Source organism: Schistocerca americana, chromosome 1, assembly GCF_021461395.2.
Source record: "Schistocerca americana isolate TAMUIC-IGC-003095 chromosome 1, iqSchAmer2.1, whole genome shotgun sequence".
Lineage (NCBI taxonomy): Eukaryota > Metazoa > Arthropoda > Insecta > Orthoptera > Acrididae > Schistocerca > Schistocerca americana.
Window position 1 is genome coordinate 850,052,265 of NC_060119.1, and position 27,678 is coordinate 850,079,942.

At 42.3% G+C, this 27,678-nt stretch overlaps 1 protein-coding gene across 1 annotated transcript in view; it reads left to right on the plus strand.

The window, feature by feature from the left end:
• Window positions 1-27,678, plus strand: part of LOC124594591 (follistatin-related protein 5-like) — a 221,635-nt gene that overhangs the window by 51,684 nt on the left and 142,273 nt on the right. Inside the window, exon 2 of the mRNA XM_047132967.1 lies at window positions 7,868-8,149. Within this exon, the coding sequence (XP_046988923.1) occupies window positions 7,868-8,149 (282 nt within the window). The remainder of the gene's footprint in view (window positions 1-7,867; window positions 8,150-27,678) is intronic.

Genomic DNA, 27,678 nt, shown 5'->3' on the forward strand with positions numbered 1-27,678 from the left:
AAAAAACGGCGGCAGTAAAGTTGAAGTCATAATATAAAACCTTTATTCGCTAATCTTTTTGCCAATAACGTTTTATTGTCTTGACACGTCCTGTGGCTTGAGCCGAGCAGCTCCAATATACAGGATAAACTATGTAACTTGGGCACCATCAATATTTCGTAAGCGGTTCTGGATATCAACGCCAACACGACAGAAATAGAACACAAAGGGGCCACTAATTTGCTCCATTGGCACCTCTTGAATGTATATTATCTAAATCGATACTGAAGCAGCTATGTTGCTGTTGTTATTTTAAAGTAATGGAACGATTAACAGTGATACGAGTATTCTTTTTAATGTGGTTGCCTTTGTGACAGCGTGAACAGAATCAGTTTCCGTAACGAAGTAAAATCTAACACTCTTCTGGTTTACAGTAAATGTGATAGCGATACCAAAGAAGCCACGAAACAGCTGCTGGGATGTAATATAATCGGGGACACTTACCGTCATAACTTAAATTATTTAGCTAATTTTTTGAGAAAATATCGTTGAAGACATTAATAATCGTCATATATCTTAACTCCTCTTTCACGTGTTGTGGAATACTGCTACAAAAATAAATCTTTCCAGTTAAAATACCGGAGAGACGCGAAATGATTGTGTTATGTAGATCATGAGGTGTATATAGCAAGCTGATATTCTTTAATGTTTTTCAACAATGTTAGTATCATAAATGATATTAATTTTCATATATGGTATAACTGAAAAAATTAATAATGAAGATTTGACGCAGCCTAAAGGGAATTCTTCGCCCTTATCAGTAATATAACGCTGCACTCCAGTGCAAAACATATCCACAGCAAAATTGTGAAATTTTGAACTCAACTAAAAATAGTTATCTCACTTTTACATGCTAGAATAAATGCCATAATATTAATTTACACTTAATTCACTATAATGTACAGAGAATACTGAAGTCTGTCTAAGTCACGAATTATTGGGCGATAAATCTTCGCTCGACAATAGAAACTTGCGTCTTTAGATTCCTTTCTTATTAACTGTAAAAATGTACATCAGGGTCACTATGACACTGCAGTTCTTGCAACTACGCATGCATCACTGAACATACACAGCCAGCTTCCACTACTACAAATTCACTACTGAGTGATACCTAGTGGAGGACAGACGTTTGAAGTTATGAGACACTGTTGTTTAATTAATTGGAGAGAATTCTTGTTCCAAGGCACGCTGTGACCCTGGAGTACAGATCATGTAACTACCTTTATGTGAAAATGGCACGTAGGAATGATATTTTACTGAAGGACGATATTTTACAGAAGGCATTGTTTGAAGAATTCAATCGTGAAAGTAACGTAAGCGACTTGGTAATGTAAGTGATTCTGAAGCTGATGCTCTTGCAGCAGTTACGGACAATGGCGAAACTTATCAGTTTGCCGAATTTCAGACAACGATAAAGAAAATACAGTTTCCCATAGTGATATCGGTCATGTTGGAACACAACTATCCCTAACAGAGAATGCCTGCCATTTGCCTGTGACACTGTAGTCCTTATACCAAGACTGTGGAACTAAAGAATCAATCAATTTACGAATAACTGAGGAAACCTCAAAGTATTGTATATTTTGTGCATTTAAGAAATGAATAGCATCTTCATCTAATCAAGCTGCAAATTAAGTCTTTATATTCGGATAAGTTACAAGTTTCTTTATTGAAAATCTTCCATGGAAGTTTTTACTCAGTCTCGAATTTTGGATGTGTTAATACTAATACTGATTGAGAAAGTACGTGATCGGGGGTGAAATAAAATGCGTTTAGTATACGACAGTCCAATTTCACTACAAAACATATTTTATATTCAAACAGTTTCTCTGGCAAATAATTGAGGATCACTGTGACCCTCGTGTACAGTTCGTGTGACAATTTCAGAGGACTGCACTACTAGGGTTAAGAGACTTCGTTTCTTCTCACTGTGCAGAGGTGCCACTTTATTCAAAGTAAATTCATCCCTGTCACCACACCGACAGTCTTCAACGTACAAAATGTTTTGATCAATGTTTACTTATTAGGGTTCCGTACCTCAGTTTGTAAAAACGGAAACCATATAGTATCGCTTTGTTCTCCGCCTGTCATTCTGTCTGACTGTCCGATTATTAACGAGTAGACGAATGTAGCATATTAAGGACTACGGTCCCTTGGCGATGTAAAAAAATTAATCTTTTATGTCACTGCAATCAAAAATACGGCCATTTATGTCATATTTTGAAATTCGCAAACTAACACACAACAACATACAGAGCACTTACCGTTGACCTAGAATCTCGAAAGTTGGTAAGAAGCATGTTTACGCACTACGACTAAAGGGAAAAATCCGGAAGTTGTTAATCTGCAGTTATATCACATGATAATTGTTTTTGACATTTGTTATCCGATCGTCTCTGCGCACTTCTATTAAAGCCTCTTTTTCTCAGGAAAGGGTAGATCTATCAATTTTAAATGATCCCTCTGCGGTGTAAAAACTCAAAGCTTCTGGGTCAATGTAATAAAAACACACAGCCATTTCATTCACATATTTATACTGTCAAAATCACTCATCAAGACCTATGGGGTGCTTTCCATTGAACTGGAATCAATATTTGGCCAAAAGAAAAATTTCACGGTACAAGACAAGGAAAAGAATCCGAAAATTATTAATTTGTAATTGCATCACATGGAGAAAAGTTATCATTTGTTATCCGCCTGTCTGTCTGTCCTTCTGTTAAGACCCTTTCTTCTCAGGAATGGATAGACGCATACCTTATATTGTATGGAACTGGGGACCTAGAAAAGACGGAGAGGCTTCGTCCCCGTCGTAGCCCTCTGTGGTTCACAACGGGCTACAGCAGTCCACTCACCCCACCGCCGCCACACACAGAACCCAGGGTTATTGTGCGGTTCGGCCCCCAGTGGACCCTGGTGTACGCGTACGTGGAGACAGTGTTGGCGCAGCAATCGCCGACATAGTGTAACTGAAGCAGAATAAGGGGAACCAGCCCGCATTCGCCGAGGCGGATGGAAAACCGCCTTAAAAACCATCCACAGACTGGCCTTCACACCGGACCTCGACACTAATCCGCCGAGCGGATTCGTGCCGGGATTGGCACGCCTTCCCGCCCGGAAAGCAGTCCGTTAGACCACACGGCTAACCTGGCGGGCACGTATACCTTACTAGTATCGACATCGAAAAAGGGCAAAAGTCTTTGAGATACTCGATTCCCAGGGTGGACGAACTATCTACATACAGAGTGTTTCAAAATTCCTGTTACACACTTCTGCAGGTTGTAGAGGATACATAGGAGATGAAGTTTCACGTAGCAACCCACGTCCGGAAACGTTATCCGACGACGTTACAGAGCCTCAAAGTTATAGACGCTGGCCCCTATAACTGTATGTACATACAGGGTCATTCCGTTATGATATTACAAACTCTCAAGGATGATGAAGACGCATAAATGTATTAGTTTGAGATAAGAGTAACTGGTTCGCAACGAACGAGTCGAAAGTTACAAGCAAAAATCATTCCGATGCCTCTGACGGTGCTACACCTGTACTGGTATTGTTGTTGTTAAGAATGCAACTTTCAGGTGTGGTAGTCTGGGCCAAGACAAGAAAAATGTCCCATTAACAAGGGCTCTAAAATGCATACCTGAGGAGCTGTGAGCACTTCTTCATCTTCGGTAGTATGAAACACATTTCGTCTATTGAGTAAGTGCTTATAGTTCTCAAGTTAAGCGTTTTAGGGCCCATGTTTATTATACAGTTTTTCTTGTTCTGGTACCTCTGAAAGTTGGCTTCCCTACAATCTTACTAAAACAGTACCACTAAATTATTGCACTGTGAGAAGTATCAGAACGGTTTTCGCTTATAACTTTCGACTCGTTCAATTCTGAACCAGGGGCTCTTATCTCAGACTGATACACTGATGCTTCTCCATCGTCCTTGACAGTTTTGTAACATCACCAAGGAATCACCCTGTATACACATACATTTGCAGGCGCCGGTGCCTGTAACTTTGAGGCTCTGTAGCGTCGGTGGGTGACATTTCCTGACTTGGGTTCCTGTGTAAAACTTAATCCACTAAGTCCCCTCTACAACCTCCAGATGTACGCAGCATGGACTATGAAGCAGCCAGTACGTACTTAAGTTTGTACGGAACCCTCGGTGCGCGAGTCCTACTCGTACTTATCAGGATTTTTTTTTTATTACTCCACTTTTCTCGAAATTTTGGAAGCACGAGGTGTCTGCACCTGGGAGATTATTCGATAGTTGTCAGTCATACGGGAATGCTCTATGCTCCGCAACGGAATGTGCCATAATTTTTTGTCCTCTACATTGGCCACCCAAGCCTCGGATTATTGCGTTTAGGTCGAAAGATATATCGAGTTTACCTAGTGGAAACGTCTGAAAATGAATTAATTCGGATTTAGAATTTGTCTGTTTCGTTCTCAGTGTTTTGCTTTCTGCTTTGTGTGACGCCCGCTATATTACAGAAAACCGCATGGCAAGTGTCGGTGATTATTCTCAGCTCTTAAGACGAGCTAATAACTTTACGTAACTAGGAGCAAAGGGTCGTAATCGCCTCTGGACTGTGTCGAGTGCTGAGTATGCATAAGACAAACGTTAATGTTTTACAAAACTGATATTTGTACAAGTGAAATTTAGACACACTATACTGATGAATTAAACGACAGTATACTTTTATTTATCATTGTGGTTCCTAACTTCTTTGCAATATTCTTAGACAAATACAACATTTTATTTCAGTTTTCGCGAGCTGAGTAGTGAACCTTTGGAGTGAAGAGTATTGAGCAAGATGTGCTTCATCGTTTCCTGGCTATTCGTCAAAATAGTTTTTAGGACCTTGTAAAACGCTGTGGTATCCGAAAATCGCACAAGATCACCAAACATTTTATCTTATAAACTAAATAGCAAACCATGTAAGTACACCCGCCACCTCACAAAATGTTGGCCTCGGAGGAAAAAGCCAGTTACACAGTGATTTTTCGTAGTAATTGACTGAAAGTCATCGAGGAAAACAGCAGCGAGATCTGGCGTTCCCCAAGGTAGTGTTCCTTATCTATATAAACAATCTGCGATACAATCTGAGCAGCCGTCTTAGGTCGTTTCCAGATGACACTATCGTTTATCGACGAGTCAAGTCATCAGAATATCAAAACAAATTGCAAGACAATTTAGAAAAGATATCTGTATGGTTTGAAAACAGGCAGTTGCCCGCAAATAACGAGAAGTGTGACGTCATCCACATCAGTGCTAAAAGGAATCCGTTAAACTTCGGTTCACGATTAATCAGTCAAATCTAAAGGCCGCAAATTCAACTAAATATCTCGGAACTACGATTACGAACAACTGGAAGGAACACATAGAAAATGTTGTGGGGAAGACTAACCAGAGACTGCGTTTTATTGGCAGGACACTTAGAAAATGCAACAGGTCTACTAAACAGACTGCCAACACTACGCTTGTCTACCCTCTTTTAGAAAACTGTTACGCGGTGTGGGCTCCTTGCCAGATAGAATGGACGGAGGACATCAAGAAAGTTCAAAGCAGGACAGAGAGTTTTGTATTATCGCAAAAGATGGGAGAGAGTGTCACTGACATGATACGGAATTTGTGGTGGACATCATTAAAACAAAAGCGGTTTTCGTTGCGGAGGAATCTTCTCACGAAATTCTGATCACCAACTTTCCCCTCTGAATGAGAAAATATTTTGTGGACGTCGACCTGCTTAGAGAGAAAAGATCACCATGACGAAATAATGGAAATCAGAGCTAGCACGGAAATATGATAGGGGTTTTTCTCTTTCAGCGAGCTATTCGAGATTAGAATAATAGAGAATTGTGATGGTGGTTCGATGAACCCTCTGACAGACACTTAAATGTGATTTACAGAGTATCCATGTAGATGTAGATGAAGATGAGCCACTGCTGGTTGAATAGAAGGCTCTAATAACCATAACAAAGGTCAAAAATTAATTAAGATTGTAGTGTTTATTTTAAATCCTTTATTGTCCCATTGTTTTTTGCGTCCATTTTTCGTCATGTGGTTGTGGCTCCTTAATATTTGATTGTCAGGCTTTTGTCGATATTTTTCATAACAGATTCACTATGTACATTTCCTGAAACACATCTACAGTTAATGTTTGAATATTTGGTGCTGCCTATCCCGGCAAGTGCACCCACGCTGGTCACGTTGTGAACTCATGGCTCAATCGTCGAAAATCTAGGTAGTGATGATTCCAAGCTCGGATGCAAAGAGTCCTAGGTGTTATTCTGCGATATTCAAAAGTTTTATAGATGTGTTTCATAAACCATTCTTGAAGATTAAACTTTTGCAAGTTAGGACGATGGTGATGTAAAAAAGTAATCAGCACTCCGAATTTAAGTTACACTTCTTTTTTATTACTTTTGTTGCAATATCACGTAACTCGTTACAAAACATCACTTCGCAATATAAAACATACTTCAAAATATCTTCCTCACTGTTAAAGTTCACATTTCATAAACTGTCTACAATTTGCGTCTTTTTCACATGACGACCAAAGCTTGACTCTCTAATAACCGCTTACGCGCCCAAAAATCAGAGTTACGTCAAAGATCATAGTGACAAAAGAAAGGATACACATAGAATTATATCATTGCAATATATACATATCGATGTATCGAAGTACCTCTACATTAATGAAATCAAATCTGAATGTTGTCACAGAAATATGTTAACTATTTTACAGAAACACAGTAGAATATTGCTGGTATCGAGAGGTTGAGGTGAGGTGCCGTAATGGTTACGTAATTCAAGTACCATTACAAGGCTTAGTGTCAGTAATCACAGTTATTGTATGTATTGTATTGTGTATTAACCGGGGACCTAGAAACGACGGAGAGGCTCCGACCCCGACACAGCCGCAGTGGTCCACAACCCTACGACGGCTACCGCAGTCCACTTCTCCCCTCCGCCGCCCCAAGCCGAACCCAGGGTTATTGCGTGGTTCGGCTCCCGGTGGACGCCCAGGGAACGTCTCACACCAGACGAGTGTAACCCTTATGTTTGCGTGGTAGAGTAATGGTGGCGTACGCGTACGTGGAGAAGTTGTTTGCGGAGCAATCGCCGACATAGTATAGCTGAGGCGGAATAAGGGGAACCAGTCCACATTCGCCGTGGCAGATGGAAAACCACCTAAAAACCGCCCAGACTGGCCGGCTCACCGGATCTCGACACAAGTCCGCTGGGCGGGCTAGCCACAGGTTGTTGCTGTGAATTAATGATTAGCGGATTTGTGCAGAGTGATTTCGTTCGCGCCGCGCGGAGTGGCCTCACGGTTTGAGGCGTTATGTCACGGACTGCGTGGCCACCCCCGCCGGAGTTTCGACTCTTTCCTCGGGCATGAGTGTGTGTGTTGTTCTTAGCATAAGTTAGTTTAAGTAGTGTGTACATCTAGCGATGACCTGGCAGTTTGTTCCCTTAGGTATTCACACGCTTTTGAACATTTTGAACATTTCGTTCGTTTATTGCCACTCTGCGAAATTTTAATCCGTATATGTAACCTAGTAGGAATGGGGACGTTGATTGGTATCCTATAGAGGGCAGAGTAGAGGTGGTAGCTTCATCGTAGTTATGTTTTTCGAAAATGACTGTTATGATTTGTACCTAGAACATGTCGTTTCTTCTCAGAAGCACTTTTTTAAATAGTATATACAACAGCAAGTTGTTGAAAGTTTAGATAGAGAGAACAGTCTTGCCTTAATATGAATAACAACCCCTTAATTACCTGACTTTTCTTTAAGTTTAAACTCTTATTTTGTTTGTCCCTGAGGAAGAACAACTTTCAGCCACAGCAGCGAAAGCAGGTGCTGTTGTTTAGGAGACCGAGCAGCGACTGGGAGCTTGTTACCTCACATTTCCTCGTCGTCCGGGCAGCAGTTACTCCAAATTGGGACGCGAGGTTGGCATGCCTGCACGGGCGGGGCGCGCGTCCTGGGCGCACGCGTGCTGTGCGTGCTGGGGACACGTGGCCGCGTCCCGCACGTGTTTGACATTTGCCGCCGTGGAGCGGGCGGGGCGCCGGTAGCCGGAGCAAAGCCCCGCGGCTCATCCCGTACCGAATAACAATAGCTGTCAACTTTGAGCCCTGCTGTTTCTGTCCAATAAAAACTTCCGGCGTTTCAAACAATTTCATAAAGCAGAAACACAACAGGTTATTTTAATCATACAGGCTCATTCGTCTAAAGTTACCACCGCAAATTTTTTCCCAACCTCCCAAAAGTGCTTCTGACAGTTTCCTGCCTAATAAATCCTCTTTTAAAAAATATGTATAAATTTTGAAAAGGTAACTGGGCAGGCGAAACAGAGCAGAAGAAATGGAACAAACGCTAACGATAGGGGTCGTCTATTGAGAGAGAGCTTTTGAGAATGAGAAATGGAAACAGTCCACGTATTGCAGCTTGTGTGGCTTTCCTTTTTATTAATTTTTTGTATTCTCTTTAGTTTTATCTATTTTACTTTTTACCTTTGTCGTTAGTCTTCGTGCTGCCTGTATTAAAAATCCATCACTGCAGGTTTCTAATTTTGTATATCTTCCATAAATTATATTTCACCAGTTGTTTCATCTGCCAGTGCGCGGTGAAAAGTACTACCTCAGAATTGTTTATGTTGAATCCCCGAAAGCTTTTTTAAATAAAACAAAATTTATAAACAAACTACCTGTTGGCTTCTGTCTCGGGTTCTTCGGCCGACGTTCATCTAATGATTTTACTGACGTTTACTGACGTTTCGCCAGCACGAGTGGCTGGCATTGTCAAAGCTTCACCCTCCATTGGCGGTGGTGAACTGTGAAGCTTTGATAATGCCAGCCACTCGTGCTGGCGAAACGTCAGTAAAATCATTAGTTGAACGTCTGCCGAAGAACCCGAGACAGAAGCCAATAGGCAGTTTGTCAACAAGTGGCCACGAAAGCCTTAACAATTTTGTAAACTTTATAAACATTTTACATCATAATGTTCGAAAATTTTGGTTATACTTATTGATGAAATCTTGAACTGAAAGAAGCATATTACTCTGCTTGTACTTTAAGTTCTCCTGCTTTTGCTCTTCGTATAATTACTGGTGTTGCAAACCTCCTGATATATCTTGCATATTTCCACTCATTAATAACTTACACGTTAAGTCTGTGGGGTAACTCGTCACTTAGAAGGAAAGTACTGATTGCACAAAAGAGAACAGTAAGAATAATATGTGTTGTTCACCCGTGGACGTCATGTAGGTGTCCCTTCAAGCAGCTAGAAATTTTAACTGCGCTGTCACAGCGTATATACTGAAGAGCCAAAGAAGCTGGTACACCTGCCTAATAGCGTGTAGGGCCCCCGCGAGCACGCACAAGTGCCGCAGCACGACGTAGTATGGACTCGACTAATGTCTGGAGTAGTGCTGGAGGGAACTGACACCACGAATACTGCAGGGCTATCCGTAAGAGGGGGGTTGAACAACACGTTGCAAGACATCCCAGATATGCCCAATAATTTTTATGTCTCGGGAGTTTGGTGGCCAGCGGAAGTGTTTAATCTCAGAAGAGTGTTCCTGGAGTCACTCTGTAGCAATTCTGGACGTATGGGTGTCGCACTGTTCTGCTGGAAATGCCCACGTCCGTACGAATGCACAGTGGACATCAATGGATGGAGGTGATCATACAGGATGCTTACATACGTGTCACTTGTCAGAGTCGTATCTAGACACATCAGGGGTCCCATATCACTCCAACTGCTCATGCCCCACACCACTGTAGAGCCTCCACCAGCTTGACCAGTTCCCTGCCGACATGCAGGGTCCATGGATTCATGAGGTTGTTTCCATCCACGTACACATCCATCCGCTCTTTGCACTTTTGAAACGAGACTCGTCCGACCAGGCGACATGTTTCCTCTCATCAACTGTCCAATGTCGGTGTTGACGCGCCCAGGGTATACGAGTGGTCTTCGGCTCCGAAAGCCCATATCGATGATGTTTCGTTGAATGGCTCGCACGCTGACGCTTGTTGATTGCTCAGCACTGAAATCTAAAGCAATTTGCGAAAGGGTTGCGCTTCTGTCACGCTGAACGATTCTCTTCAGTCATCGTTGATCCCGTTCTTGCAGGATCTCTTTCTGGCCATAGCGATGTCGGAGATTTTATGTTTAACCAGATTCCTGATATTCTCGGTGCACTCGTGAAATGGTCGTACGGGAAAATCCCCACCTCATCGCTACTTCGGAGATGCTGTGCCTCATCGCTCGTCTTCCGACTGTAACACTACGTTCAGACTCAATAAAATGTTGATCATCTGTCACTGTAGCAGCAGTAAACGATCTAACAACTGTGCCAGACACTTGTTCTCTTATGTAGGCGTTGCCGGCCGCAGCGCCGTATTCTGCCTGTTTAAATATCTCTGTATTTGAATACGCATGCCTATACCAGTTCCAATAACGTTTCAATGTATATTCGCTAATGAAATTCGTCACAAATAATAAAAAAATAGTTCAAATGGTTCTGAGCACTATTGGACTTAACTGCTAAGGTCATCAGTCCCCTAGAACTTAGAACTCCTTAAACCTAACTAACCTAAGGACATCACACACATCCATGCCCGAGGCAGGATTCGAACCTGCGACCGTAGCGGTCGCGCGGTTCCTGACTGTAGTGCCTAGAACCGCTCTGCCACTCCGGCCGCCACAAATAATCCATCACAATTTGAGAAGAATAGTGATGTGAAACATTTCTCCTTGACAACGAATTTCTATTCAAAAATTTGTTTGTTTGGCGCTTCATTGAACATCGGTGACTGGGAAACAGCGTGCGTAATCGAATCCGACGCCTTGGGTTCACTGTCATCGAACATCTTCCATACAATCCCGACTTTTCCCCATCCAATTTTTATCTGTTTCCAAAACTTAACGAAAACTTCCGAGGAATTCACATTGGTTTGTGATTAAGCGGTGCAAGCATAGGTGAGGTTGCGGCTCCGTCAAAAAAGTCAAACATCCTACAATGACGGTACAAAGAAACCTGTAATGTGTTCGACGCAGGGTGACTGCGTTAAGAAATAAAAACTTGGACTTGAAGAATAAAGATGTGGAAAGCTGATAACGTTTGTTTAATTTAAAAAGCGTTAAGAAATTTCGCATATAAATTCGGAGGCCTTAGTTTTCACTTGTATCTACCTCTTCACTCCGTGAGCCACCTTATAGTCTGTCGCGGAGGGTACATCTTCTGCCACCATCATTTTGCCTTTGCTGCTCCATGCGTGATCGACTGTCGACAAGCCACCGTATGAACTCTGATTAATCTAAGTTTCTGGTGGTGATAACTTCGCAAAATATATATGGAAAAAAGTAACATGTTGCCTGCCGCATTTTGGAACGTACGCTCTCGGAATTTTAGCGGTAAGACTATTCGCAACGCTCAATGCCTTTCCTACAGTGACACTTCGTGACAGATTAACACTGTGTGCTGGGCTACAGTCGAACTGGGAACCTTCATTCTGGGTACCTCTCTTGTAGTGTATGCCGCTAGGGTTTGAGAAACACTTCTCTACCGCTAGCATTGTTACTAACGGAACGAGTGACGAAATGAGCTGATCTCCATTGGATCCTCTCTATCCTGTCTGTTAATCGGATGGTCGCACACTAATAATCTGTACTCAACATTCTTTCGAACAAGTATTTTCTACACCTCTTCTTTCACGGAAGTCCGCAGCTCGTGGTCTTGCGGTAGCCCGCGCACGGGGTCCCGGGTTCGAATCAGTCAGAGATTTTTCCTGCCTCGAGATGGTTGGGTGTTGTTGTGTCGTCTTCTTCACCATCATTCATCCCCATTACGATCGGAGGAAGGCAATGGCAAAGCACCTCCGCTAGAACCTTGCCTAGTACGGCGGGGAAGGTCTCCCGCATCGTCCCCTACGCTCATCGGAGTATGGGACCTCATCACCATCATCTTTCATGGAAAGCGTTCGTTTCTTCACAATTCTTGCAACGAATCGCAATCAGTTTTATGTTACAATTCTACTCGAAATCTTCCTGAACAGTTACTTCTACGTATTTTACAATTATTACTGTTTCCGACAATGTAATCGAACAATAATAGAGTCCTCTGGCTGTATACGCTTAATTTCCTATTACAGCATACCAGAAACAGATTTCTACAGGAATTTCATACGTTGTTCAGCAAGTGCGATTGAAACTTTATCACATATATTTTCGAGTTCTCCATGAGAGTGGTGATTGAGTGTAGAATATGCCATTGCTGTAACTATTCTACCTTCGTGCAGAGTGGAGCGTTATAGGGCTTACGACTTCCACGTTTTTTCTGGTTATCCACTGTTCGATCATCGCCCGGCCATTCTCATTCTGGTTTTCCGTTATTTTCTTAAATAACTTAAGATGAATGCCGGCATGGTTCCGCCATAGATGTGATCAACTTCTCCTTTTCTGATCACCGAAGACCTCGAATCTGACTGTACGTCCACACTGCATTGGCGCTGACATTCCCCCTGACGAAGCCGATGGAACTGTCGACAGACCAAAGATGCATGTTTCGGCATTTTACCTGGCTGTTATTGGTAGATGTGGCTTCATCACTAAACAAGATACATAACGCATCTGGAATATCCTGTCTTAATACTTATGAACGGAAGTTAACACGATTCTTATACTCATTTTCATGCAGCTGTTGATGGAGAGAGATGTGATAGGGATGGAACCTATGCTGATGGAGAATGGGTTGAACACTTGCATGACTTGTGATACTTCCTCGCGCTGCTGTGCTAACGTGCTGATCAACTGCAACAGCAGGAAGAACATTAATTTCTCCCATTCAGTTCAGCGTTCGAACACCCCAAAGACCTTCACAAATGATCAGAAGAAAATGAGAATACACCAAAAAACACACGATTGCGATGGAAACTAAATGTTTTAAATATTCACTGTTCTCATAATCCATTGTTTCGTTATGGGCTACCCATAATTTATCAGACTGTCAGTATTATCACATTAGAGAAGAAGCCGTGAGACCAAGAATAGTGCTTAACTCAGTATGAGCTCTTATTAAAAACTGATATGATTTCGTAAGTTCATGCACACATTACCATTAGTGAGCTGGAAATTTTTATATTTTCCAATTGATAACGAAACTTTCGAGTTTATTCCTATCATCACTAGTACCGTAATCAGTGCTGTCTATCCAAACCACCAAGTATATTATAATGACACTGAGAATGCCCACACATGTTAACAAATCACCATCATTTGGTTAGTAATGAAGCTTTAGTGGTACGTCGATCAGCGTCATCGTTTCTATGGCAGTAATGGATGAATGAATAAAGTTTGCCGATGACAGAAACGAGGCGTGGAGGGTATAGACTTTCTTCAGCAGTTTCAAACGATTAACACTGAGCTCAGAATTTTTCCTAAAAACTGAAAATCTACGACACGATTCAAGGTCAAACCTGGGTGAACATAATGTCCACCGAATCACGATAGAGTGCCTTGTGGGTTGAAAAATGCATTGAGTGTTGTGATTCCGGTCGGCTGGCCGGATACAGAAAAACTGCTATTCCGGTGTCCAGGAAAAATGCTGCTTTGCTATTACAGAATGACCACAACCGAAATCGCCCGGTAAACACTCACCAGATACCAATCTTAAAAATATGATTTTCACAGTAAGTCTTCATTTACCATTTCCTAAGGGCGCATGTCATTAAAACATTGCGTAACTTACCTAGATTCTGAGATTACCACTAAGAAGAGCGCATAAAGGAGGCTGAATATAAGAAGGCCACGTTTATTCATGCTTAATTAGTTACTATCGTTCCTTTTTGTGTTTTAATAAACTTTTTTTCAAAATGTTTGTCAGCTTTACACAAAGAACCTCTAAGCAAGTTTTAATCTACTTCAATTCATCATAAATCCACGCGGATGATAGATTCGGGGAAAATGATTGGTCAGGGCTACACAATGCTGTAATTATATTACGTGTGTATTTGAGTGATTCGGCATTCCAGCACATTTGGATAATCAGATTCAACTGAAACAAGCAGTAATATTGATTGTACACGAAACTGTTATAGAAGTGTTGACAACCGACTCTTTCGGTTATTGTTTAAGGGCTCGTTTATGAACGTTGTTATAAGCATTTGCGTGTTATTAATTTTTGCATATATGTTATATGAGTTCTGATTTATGCATACTGTCCAAATTTTGTTAATTTTTAGAGTGCAATCACTGAATGAATTACAATGAATTGGTCTCATTGACGGGAGCACTTTCGTGCACCTGGAATTTTTCTAGGATTGATTCAACTTGTGGAACTAGACTTCTGTAACCTCGGAAGCGGCCATATTTATAACTTAACACAAAGTTTGCCATTACAGTATGGTGCTTTCACTCGATTCAGAGCTAGTCATGCTACCCTTCTGCAACGGCCACGATGTTCCGGTGCCCCGCCGGACTTTCTGCTCGCTGAGACAAATCTCATCTATCTGACTTTCCAAGCGACTTGTGACGATTATACCCACATGTTTAAAACTGTCGGCTGTTGACAACCAAGTAGTGGACGTTACCTTACCTCGTACAACACTTCATTTTCTAATAACTTCTCGCACTCCAAGTTCTTAATTTCCTCTTTCTATCTTTCTAGATTTGTAGTTATTTACATTCAGTATTGTAGGAAAGTCTGCTATCGTTTTAAATTCTAAAATGGTTACATTTACGGGACGGTAAAAAAATAAATAAATAAAAAATAAAAAAAGTCTGAAAAGTTTGTAATAATGTTGCAGGGTAGGCTATCTTATGAAATAATGTTTAATAAAAAATTCGATACGTTGCGCCGTTTCCGAGGTAAATGACACTGAAGTTAGCTAGTCGGGCCGTTGAGTGCGCAAACGTAGGCGGTCCGCCAGAGACGTGGTCACGAAACGTGTTCTTCGTTTGATTTCCTAAAACCGAATAAGAGAGCCACACAAAATTTGTGCTTGGGATGGTAGTAAGTATCGAATCCGAGCCAAAGGCTGAGCTATCTCGTGCGCTATCATCTACGCTCTGAGAGCAACTGACGCTAGTTGTATCTGGCGGAGTGACTGAATTTGCGCGCATCGGCCTGGCTAGCTAACTTCAGAGCTAATTAACCCGGAAACGGCGCAACATGTCGAATCTTTTTCTCAACAGTTATTTTTTAGCACAGCCTACCCTGCAACATCATTGCAAGCCCTGCACACTGTTTCTGACAGACTGGTTTTCTTAACAATTGTTTCTTATCACAATCAATACTGAAACGCTCTTACAAGCATTGCGCGGTGTTTCTGACCACCTGTAGACAGGATGTCCCAGGAGGAATGTTCAATATCCATGGATGACAGTAACGCTCATTTGAAGTAAAAACATATGGACGTATACCATTGTCCGAATGTTTTCCGAAATGAGCACATTTAATATGGATTTCTTTTCGGGCTAGTGACATGGACGTGTGTGTCTTTCCCACCCAACGACTTCGATGTTTATTTTAGACCAGCGCACATCGTTGCTTTCAACCACTTAGCTTGGGATGTCTTTCTGCCAGTAAACTAGCCCCGTTGAATGAGCACTTGTCTATGGAGTGTTGTGAATGAAGTAGCGCGAGACATTGAGAGCGTACCACAGAGAAGCATCGCTTAAGGGGACATTGTACGTGAAATTCGTTGAAATTTGACACTTTCTGTTTTCTATTACATAATGTACTTCGGACTTTCCTGAGCATTTTGGTATATAAATCAGACAATTGTGGGACCTTCAAATAATATTTTGAATGTTGACATGTGACTGTCAAATTTCGCGGCTGCACATATACTGCCATAGTTGAGCAGTCATATCTTGGGAACTACACAGTCTAGAAGGCTGTGAATTTCTTTGTTTTGTACCTACTGCTACGTCTCAGAAGTTGGCATTACGAATAAACAAATGAGTCCTTTGTTTCTAATACCAGTTTTCGTTGAAAGTAGTGTGATTATCGGCTATTTTTGTAGTAACCTAACTTCTATTGCTTTTTATACGTAAATAAAATGACTAAGCGTAAAACTAACTTCAAGAAACGCAATTTTTGTGGTAACAGATATGTGAGACCTGCATTTTCTTCTGAAGTACTTGAAAACACGTGTGCTAGCAGTGAAGGAAGCCACGATAACGTTTCTGAAGTGACCACGCTCCCTAGTGCATCGCAAAGGAAAGTAACTTTAGAAACGGGTGACAGTGGTAAAAGTAATGATATTATGGACAACTTCATTATTGATCAGCAAATCCTTGCAAAACCAAGCTGGGTAACACAAAACTGTCTGATGGCAAGACAATAAAATGTGCTGAAAGACTAACGGACAAAGTAATTGATGAATTACAGGAATATTATGGGAAGGCCATTAGAGATAACTGTGACAGTTAAAAGAAGATGAAAAGAGCTGTGTGGAACACTTTCTTTCATCGAACATTAACTGATGAAAAGCTGTGTGATGTTTTGTGTCCACCTCTCCAAAAACTTGGTGTAAATACAGGCAGGCCGAATTTTCTGGCACCCTGCATGAATTTACACGTTAACATTCTCTCCCTTTGGTAATAATGGAGGCAATCAAACCTATTTACAGAGGTTTGGTGTGTTTACATGGGAAGACCCAGAATGTGAATGAGTCCTTCAATAAAGTTGTGTGGAGCCGGAGGGGGGGGGGCGGTGCCGGATGCCTAAAAATTTATTTGTTGGCCTTATGACTAAAGATAGCAGTGTCTGATGCTGTAATAACTTTTAATGGTGGGAACATTGGAAGACTGAAGCTTCTGGAGAAGTTAGGGGTAAGATTTTAACTTTTAATGGTGGGAATATTGGAAGACTGAAGCTTCTGGAGAAGTTACGGGTAAGATTTGGACAGAACACAGCTAAAGGACTGCGGGAACTGGATGATCTTCGTGTACGTGAAGCAGAGTTAGCTGCTCAGCAAACGACAAAAGAAGCAAGAAAGAAAAGGAGGAGGCAAGCAGTGGGCTGTTGTGACACTGCCAGGGCAATTATAGCGCATAAAAGACGCAGAAATGTAAGTCTGTATAAGAATTGTAATACAAAAGGTTTTAAACCTCATTATATCTGAACTACATTTTTTTTGCAATAAATGATCCGTTTTCTAAAAAAATATTGATGGTAGAGACATGAAATTTTCACAGCATGCCAAGTGTGAGATTCAACACATATGGAACTAGAATAACTAAAATATCCTGAGTTCTTTTGTTATTATGTTCATTTATTTACAAAATTCTGAAAAAAAATTGAGTGCCATAAAAAAAGATAACATGCCCCACAATACAATTTTAGTAATAATTCTAGTTCAGTGTATCTAGAAAGGTGCATTCAATAATTATTGAAAATTGTAAGTTGGTATCTTCAAAAGTTTCCAAGATAATGGGCTAAAAAATTCGGTAATTTAACATTGTCGGCATAGGACACACAATGTCCCCTTAACTGTGTTTGTAGGCACGCTGGCTGTAAAGCGATGGTAGTGTTTCTGATGCTGTCGGAGAAGACCGTCGCCGCTATCCGTCTCGTCGAATTCCTGAACGTAGAGTGTTTACCAGAGCTTTCGGCACATTGCGGGAAACAGGTATTCTTCCATGCTCCCGTGCTACTTCTGAACGTCTAATTCAGCACTCTGCACATGAACAGCAACATATTGTTGAAATGGTGCAGCGTAGTCCTATCACCAGCGCACGGGTACTTTCTGCACGCGTCAGTGTGCAACGAACACGTGTACGGCGAACATTACATGCGGGAATCTTGTACCCATTTCACACACAGCGTTTCTACAATCTTCACGTTGGCGACAATGGCACACAACGTGAAGTTTGTCACTGGTTAAATGACAATCTTCACTTCCTTCCATTAACACTATTCATTGGTGAAGTTACGTTTACACAGAATGGCATCAACAACACACGTAATAATCGTCGACAGCAGCAAGAAAATCCACACGCTGCGCTAGAAACTTGTTTCGTTTCTCTATTAGTGTTTGGTGCGGTTTCATCGGTAATGTGTTGATAGGTCCAGTTACTTTAAAAGAGCGAATGGTGGGACGGAATCACTTGCAGTTTTTTAGGAATTTCGTTTGTTGAACATGTTGAGGACGTTGCTTTGACCATGAGAATTCTAATAAACTTCCAGGATGATGGAGCTACTGCACATTTTACCAGACATGTAAGGGAACAACTCAACAACACTTACCCTGATCTCTGGATCGGTCGTGGTAGTACAATCAAGTGGCCACCAAGATCGGTAGACGTTACGCCATTAGATTTTTTCACAGGTTTCAAAGAAGTCTGAGGTGTACAAGTGTTGTTGTTGTGGTCTTCAGTCCTGAGACTGGTTTGATGCAGCTCTCCATGCTACTCTATCCTGTGCAGGCTTCTTCATCTCCCAATACGTACTGCAGCCTACATCCTTCTGAATCTGCTTAGTGTATTCATCTCTTGGTCTCCCTCTACGATTTTTACCCTCCACGCTGTCCTCCAATACTAAATTGGTGATCCCTTGATGCCTCAGAACATGTCCTACCAACTGATCCCTTCTTCTAGTAAAGTTGTGCCACAAACTCCTCTTCTCCCCAATCCTACTCAATACCTCTTCAGTAGTTATGTGATCTACCCATCTAATCTTCAGCATTCTTCTATAGCACCACATTTCGAAAGCTTCTATTCTCTTCTTGTTCAGACTATATATCGTCCATGTTTCACTTCCATATATGGCTACACTCCATACAAATACATTCAGAAACGATTTCCTGACACTTAAATCTATACTCGATGTTAACAAATTTCTCTTCTTCAGAAACGCTTTCCTTGCCATTGACAGTCAACATTTTATATCCTCTCTACTTCGACCATCGTGAGTTATTTTTCTCCCCAAATAGCAAAACTCCTTTACTACTTTAAGTGTCTCATTTCCTAATCTAATTCCCTCAGAACCACCCGACATAATTCGACTACACTCCATTATCCTCGTTTTGCTTTTGTTGATGTTCATCTTATATCCTCCTTTCAAGTTACTATCCATTCCGTTCAACTGCTATTCGAAGTCCTTTGCTGTCTCTGACAGAATTACAATGTCATCGGTGAACCTCAAAGTTTTTATTTCTTCTCCATGGATTTTAATACCTACTCCGAATTTTTCTTTTGTCTCCTTTACTGCTACGGTCGCAGGTTCGAATCCTGCCTCGGGCATGGGTGTGTGTGATGTCCTTAGGTTAATTATGTTTAAGTAGTTCTAAGTTCTAGGGGACTTATGACCTACGATGTTGAGTCCCATAGTGCTCAGAGCCATTTGAACCATCGTCTCCTTTACTGCTTGCTCAATATACAGACTGAATAACATCGGGGAGAGGCTAAAATCCTGTCTCACTCCCTTCCAAACCACTGCTTCCCTTTCATGTCCCTCGACTCTTATGACTGCCATCTGGTTTCTGTACAAATTGTAAACAGCCTTTCGCTTCCTGTATTTTACCCTTGCCACCTTCAGAATTTGAAAGAGAGTATTCCATTCAACATTGTCAAAAGCTTTCGCTAAGTCTACAAATGCTAGAAACGTAGGTTTGCCTTTTCTTAATCTAGCTTCGAAGATAAGTCGTAGGGTCAGTATTGCCTCACGTGTTCCCATATTTGTACGGAATCCAAACTGATCTTCCCCGAGGTCGGCTTCTGCCAGTTTCTCCATTCGTCTGTAAAGAATTCGCGTTAGTATTTTGCAGCCGTGACTTATTAAACTGATAGTTCGGTAATTTTCACATCTGTCAACACCTGCTTTCTTTGGGATTGGAATTATAAGTATAAAGATAAATAAGGGAGATAAACTGCCTCGTCACATCATGGACGCTGCTGTCCTTATTAGGAAACGTGAAGAGGCACTCACACAAGCAACAAGCAACACTACACGTTTTCGCAAGAATACACGAAAACAGTGAAGTTGATGGCGGGATATTCGGGTATTTGCTGTGAACTGTGCAACAGCTGTAATGTGATGTGAATAATAATTATTAGAGGTGGGCGTATTAAAAATAAATATATATTTTTCAAATGATACTTTGTAAAACCCATGTTGTAATGTGTACTAACTGTTGTGTATGTGTACATGCGTTAATGTGAGAATCTACTGAATAATACAGAAAATAAATAAGAATGTGCATAAATGTGTTCTGTCTCGGAAATCATTCTGATAGGATATATGTCCACATGAAATACACTCCTGGAAATGGAAAAAAGAACACATTGACACCGGTGTGTCAGACCCACCATACTTGCTCCGGACACTGCGAGAGGGCTGTACAAGCAATGATCACACGCACGGCACAGCGGACACACCAGGAACCGCGGTGTTGGCCGTCGAATGGCACTAGCTGCGCAGCATTTGTGCACCGCCGCCGTCAGTGTCAGCCAGTTTGCCGTGGCATACGGAGCTCCATCGCAGTCTTTAACACTGGTAGCATGCCGCGACAGCGTGGACGTGAACCGTATGTGCAGTTGACGGACTTTGAGCGAGGGCGTATAGTGGGCATGCGGGAGGCCGGGTGGACGTACCGCCGAATTGCTCAACACGTGGGGCGTGAGGTCTCCACAGTACATCGATGTTGTCGCCAGTGGTCGGCGGAAGGTGCACGTGCCCGTCGACCTGGGACCGGACCGCAGCGACGCACGGATGCACGCCAAGACCGTAGGATCCTACGCAGTGCCGTAGGGGACCGCACCGCCACTTCCCAGCAAATTAGGGACACTGTTGCTCCTGGGGTATCGGCGAGGACCATTCGCAACCGTCTCCATGAAGCTGGGCTACGGTCCCGCACACCGTTAGGCCGTCTTCCGCTCACGCCCCAACATCGTTCAGCCCGCCTCCAGTGGTGTCGCGACAGGCGTGAATGGAGGGACGAATGGAGACGTGTCGTCTTCAGCGATGAGAGTCGCTTCTGCCTTGGTGCCAATGATGGTCGTATGCGTGTTTGGCGCCGTGCAGGTGAGCGCCACAATCAGGATTGCATACGACCGAGGCACACAGGGCCAACACCCGGCATCATGGTGTGGGGAGCGATCTCCTACACTGGCCGTACTCCACTGGTGATCGTCGAGGGGACACTGAATAGTGCACGGTACATCCAAACCGTCATCGAACCCATCGTTCCACCATTCCTAGACCGGCAAGGGAACTTGCTGTTCCAACAGGACAATGCACCTCCGCATGTATCCCGTGCCACCCAACGTGCTCTAGAAGGTGTAAGTCAACTAGCCTGGCCAGCAAGATCTCCGGATCTGTCCCCCATTGAGCATGTTTGGGACTGGATGAAGCGTCGTCTCACGCGGCCTGCACGTCCAGCACGAACGCTGGTCCAACTGAGGCGCCAGGTGGAAATGGCATGGCAAGCCGTTCCACAGGACTACATCCAGCATCTCTACGATCGTCTCCATGGGAGAATAGCAGCCTGCATTGCTGCGAAAGGTGGATATACACTGTACTAGTGCCGACATTGTGCATGCTCTGTTGCCTGTGTCTATGTGCCTGTGGTTCTGTCAGTGTGATCATGTGATGTATCTGACCCCAGGAATGTGTCAATAAAGTTTCCCCTTCCTGGGACAATGAATTGACGGTGTTCTTATTTCAATTTCCAGGAGTGTATTTAGCTTCAAATGATCGTTCCTGAGTATTGACCGTTCGTCCTGTGACACCGTGCATATCATCTAGTGGACAACGTCGGAACTTCCATGAGGCTTTTTGCGTGTGATGCTATTGTATACAGCGAAGTGGCAACGCTAGGAAATCGTAACGAAATGCAGGAAGGCTAGCAGATGATCAGTGCTTCATGCAAGGATTGTAAATTGGGCCTCTACGTAAATAAATGTAACGCGTTGTGCTTAAATATGCAGAAAAACCCATTATTGTATGTTTACGCGACTGAAGAACAATCACTGGGAGTTGTTGCACCCATAAAATAGCTAAGAATATGCGTACGAAGAAGTTTAAAGGATCAGACAAAACCAATCGCAAGTAAGGAAGATGCCAGACTGAGGTTCATTGTAAGAATCCTCAGGAAATATAGTCTGCTCACAAAGGAGGGAGCTTACAAAACCCTAGTTCGACCAATACTTGAATAATGCACCTCGTCAGTCTAGGATCCGATCCTCTTGGAAGTGATAGAGGAAATAGGGAATATCCAAAGTAGCGTAGCACGTTTCGTTAAAGGGTTGTTCAGTAAGCGTGAAAGCATCACGGAGATGCTCACTCAACTGCAGTGGCAGACACAGCAGGAGAGACGTTCTGCAGCACGGTCACGCTTACTGTTAAAATTCCAATACCGTGCGTCCCCAGAAGGGTCAACCAATATGTTTCTTTCTCCTAAGCACATCTCGCAAAAATACCATGAAGATAAATTCAAATAGGTTCGATCTCGCATCGCAGGTTACCAGCAATTGTCCTTCCCGCGAGCCATCCATGAGTGCAACAGGAAAAGATGGGAAGTGACAGTTGTAGACAAAGTACGCTGCGTCATACACCATAAGGTGGCTAGCACAGTATAAATGTAGATGTAGGGGCGATACGCCTGGTTTCATTTCCTTATTATTTTATAGAGAACAGGCCATTTCATATAAGTCCCATTTTGTCCTTGCCATCCTCATCATTTCCGTCGGGAAGAACAAGTTCAGAACTGTAAGTATTGCGACACTGATCTCATACATGTACGAACTTAAAATCAGTAGATACGACGGTAGTACTATGGCAACTATGTTGAACAGATGTTTCACTGGAAAGTTGTTGAGGAAGTAAATGCGGTATTCCATCATATTATGACTACCGATTACTTACAAATCATACGCAGATAGTATTGTAAGTGATTGTGAACACTAAGTTTAAATGAGACGTAGAAATGGCTTGAAAAAATCTGGTTGACAACGTTAAACGAAATGAAGTTCTAATAAATATTTTAAATGAAGAACAACTAAATTTCATCTAGTTTAATTATTTTAACACTTGATGTCATATATACCATGTACACGCTATTGCTAGAGGAGCATTCAGCATTTCAGAAGGCATCTTCAGTAATAGATTTATTTGTATTTGGTTTCAACTTTGGAAAGAGATGACTAGCACTCTTCACTCTATTGTGTGAATCAGCACAACCAATTCAACAATGTAATACAGGTATTTGAAGTAATTTCACGTACTGTACCACCACCCTTGCTGTGTATATTAATATGATATTTATTTGATGTGCTCGTAATGTATCAGTTCTTGCCGGGTTCTGAGGTTATCGTAGCTCCTTTCTTGACCGCATGGCAACAGCTAAAGAAAATTCATAGAAGTAAAGCAGACACTGATTGCACAAATAAACAAAACAAGAAGGAAATGGAAGTCGTTCTTACGTCTGAACTACAACAATTGTATGAAAGTCCTCCCATATGTTCCACACACAAATTGTGTGATAGCTGATGTGTCACCGTGCTTGTACCCCTTTAACCATTAGCGTATACAACGACTTTATGCGGGCGATGTAGTTGGACGGTACCAATTGTTTCGATGAGCAATTCCTAAATGTCGGTCAATTCCACTCGTGCAGCTTACCGACGATACTGATACTGCATCATTATCGGCATTAACAACGTCTGCAACTCACATGGATGGAGCATTGAAACTACAGATGCCTTTATTGAGACACATCGCTGACGTCCAGCATTACTTCTCTGTAAATGAGTCAGCAACAGTTGGTCAATTTGACATCCGTTATGAGTGAAGCGTCCTCCGGGGCGTAGAAATTATGACTTTTTGTAGTATGATTTGTAACTCTTCTCGGCAGAGATTGCTGTAGCAACAACACAAGGTACGTTTGCCCAAAGTGACGTGGCTACTACACGTTCTGGCGTCATGGAACATATTTGCTAAATTTGATACTCATTGGTCATCAAGATGCCAGACATTACTTCAAAAGTTTTCAGTCTGTGGGAAGGGGTAAAATGCTAAGTACATAAAGTACATGCAGACAATGACGAACTGTGTTATCCTCATGAAACTACATCGAGAGATTCTGAAATAACAGCAATGAAGTGGAGAGAGGCACAATACGAAGTGGCTGGTGGTATTTTCGAATTCTTGCTTTAATCTTTTAATGGTTTCGTGTGTTTTGGAGTAAAAACTTTGATTCCATAAATTCTTTGTGTGCCTTTGACCTCATTTGTAAGATTTATTTTCAGCATACCAGTCACACCTTTAATTTCACCCTCATTAGAAATTGGACATACGCTTATTTTTCATCTTAAAGTTTCCATGGTATCAACGCGGCTTTATTACATACTTCGCTTAGTACATACATCTCCACTTATTTTATATTGAGTTTCTACAATAGATGCACGTGGCAGCTTTTAGCTAGAGTGGTTCTAGAGAGACCATACTTCTCGAGTTGCGGCTTTACAAACATTGCTGTCTGTATTCGGGCCGTCGACAATCACACTTTGACCCAAACTGTGTAAAAGTTTGAAATTTGACTTGGGTAAAGCATGTAACTTAAGTCTGTACTATTGCTTAAAATATTCTCGCTTTAAACAAAGCCTTCTTCACACAGCAAAATAAAATCACTTTATTTGTTTTCTTACAAGGAGCACTCAAATCTGTCTATAACTGCAAATAGGAACATTCATTGTTTTCTTCCAATATAATCCGTCGTTCAGTGCGTAGAAAAAATAAAGCAAAATAATCATCGACTTTCCTAATTCGTCAGTTTTAGGTCGATAAATAGGTGTGGTGTTATCTATAGAAATGTACGCAATAGATTTGCTACCTTCAGCCAACGAAGCGACAGCAGATTGCCAAAATAAATAGAAACAAACTCCGAAACCTCCTATTACTGGGAGAAAAATGTTCTCCCACATAATAGATGTAGGCGTAACCTGTTAAAAAAAACGCCATCAGCAGCTTTCGAACTCATGACCTGCAGCACGACAATCTGACGCTCTACCAACTCCTTTAACAGAGATCTTCACATTCAGAGCACATGGACACGATTTTGCCTATGCGCCGTAGTTCTGGTGTTACTTTTAATTATCGTTCATGCATCTTCTACTGGACCACAGCATAAACTAAATCGGTAGTTTAGTTGATACTCTATCGACACACAACGTTTGGTACCGATCGGAGTGTCAGACATCTGGTGGTTTGGGTGTGAGCTCTCCTAAATGGTCCATACTGCTGTGACTGCTTCTCTGCTGACAACATAATACGCTCCGCCTCCGTTTATCCTGGCGGGTCCTCCGCTCGTGATTCCAGCGGTCTATTCTGCATACATAGGGGTGTCAGGAAGCTTTTGATCAGATGGTGTAGTTCATCGGGAATCAGTAGCAGGTCACATAAACAGGAAGAAGCGGTAAAGGCTCTGCGCAAGTGCAAGGCAGAATTGTCCTAGGACACACAGATGCACACAGAACTACGTCAGCTATACGCCTAATCGTAAACTTATAATGTGAAAGAAGCCAAACCTGTGCTGGCTTCGAGACGCGAACAATAAATGGCAGCTACTGGACAGGGAGAAGCAATCATTGCGTGAAAATACTGGTAGTATGCGGCGTTCATGCCCGACCTGTATTAACGACGGAAGGAGGATGAAACACTTAGTTCCAACAAGAGCTTGATACACTTACACTAGTTATTGGCTTACCCATACTGTTTATACAAAGCTCAACGACGGAAGGAGGATGAAACAGTTTCAACAAGAGCTTGATACACTTACCCTAGTCATTGGCTAACCCATACTGTTTATACAAAGCTGAACGAAGACGAAATAACTGCTGTCTGTACGATAACGTACGAGCCCCATAATAGGCTATTTTTCACTGTTGATTCGGCGATCCTTATTTTAAATGCAACAAGTTTACCATCACATGAATGTATGCTTTGGAAGAGGTGCGTCTGGAAAACATGAGAAACGTTAAGAAGTCTCGCAGAAGAGTACTAAGAAAAGAACTGTCTTATACTGTGCAGCATAGTACAGTGAGGACTGCGAATCGAAGTGACAGGAGTGAACTCGAATGTTAGTTACTGCAGTGACCATATGAAGCAACCTCCTGCTGTAGACATGAAAAGTACGAGTATCAGATAAGTGGAGAGACACGACACAAGACTATTATTTATTTACCACCTCGGATACCAACCCACCGTGGTTGTGCAGCTCTGCTGAAACATTATTCTAGGACTCTGCCTAAGACCTAAGGAGACAGATACTACAGCTGCATTAGGAACGGAAGAGGGAGATAAATGCTGTGACGGGAGGTGAGAAGGTGTTGCTGGCAGTTTTTGATAGATGCACCTACCTAGTGGTTACAATTAAACTAAGGGTCTGCCGAGTGCTGCAGTGCGTGCTGTATACGTATCGTGGACTATGCCGGAAAAAAAGAATAGTTTCACTTTCTACCACCAGGTGAGAATATGGCGCTGTAAGCAGCCAGAACATGAAATATTTCTAGGTTTTACATCAGTATGCTGTCCGTCACTTGGCGACATCTGTTGGTTTCTTTTGTGACGTGGCGGTGTAAAATGTTGAGAAGGCTGAAGTTTTCTATACGAAACACAATGACTGTTGAGAAGAACGACCTGCACTTCTGGTAAGGTTGTTTCGTCGAAACGGCAGCAGTAGCAGCGCTGCATTGCAGGAATGTCGCCGATAAAAACAAGTGCGAAGCGGCCCCACGTCGATAAATGAGCTATAGAAAATAGTCAAGAAATATGAAGAAACAAGTTAATTAGATGGTGCAGCAGGGAGAGGAAGATGGGCCAGCCCCATGGCAGTTGTTGACGAAGTTGCTATAGCTGTAGCCGACCGTACAGCACGTGTCTCAAGTTACGTAGCCAGTGCTCGAACTGTGTCATGGGAATTGTTTCTCCCTTGGTCAAAAGTTCAAGAGATTTTGCGGCGGATTTTACACTGGTATCCATACAAGATTCAGAATGTGCAGAAAATGAAGCCCCAAAATAGGATACAACGCTATGAACTAGTCCTTCGTCTATTAGCGTTCTTGGAAATGAATGATATGTAGCTGGGGAATATTCTTTCGGTAGACGAGGCACATTTTCTCTGCACAGTGTCGTAAATGCACAGAACTGTGATACACAGGACTCTATTCCGCCACATGGTGTGCAAGAACATTCACTACACTCAGCTTCTGTGACTGTGTGGTGTGGCTTCATAAGTTCCTTCATTCACGGTACGTTTTTATTCGAGGCGATGATACCTCGCGGGCCTGTTAGCAATACAGTGATATCTGCACATTACAAGGCCTTCTTTGTGCAGTAAGTGAGCCCAGATTTTCAAGAAAGCAACTGTATCCATACTACTATTTTCATGCAAAATGGGCGACACCACACTTGCCAGGTGAAAGATTTGCTCCGAGAAACCTTCAGTAACGACCACATCATCTCTAGGCAATTTCAAGATGTGTCGTCTTACAGATCCTCCAGCCCAAAACTGTGTGACTTCCGGGTCTTAGGATATCTGAAAGACCGTGTCTATCAGGAATGTATCCGTCTCTTCCTTATCTGAAGGATAGCATACGATGATGTATCGCTCTGATTACACTGGAT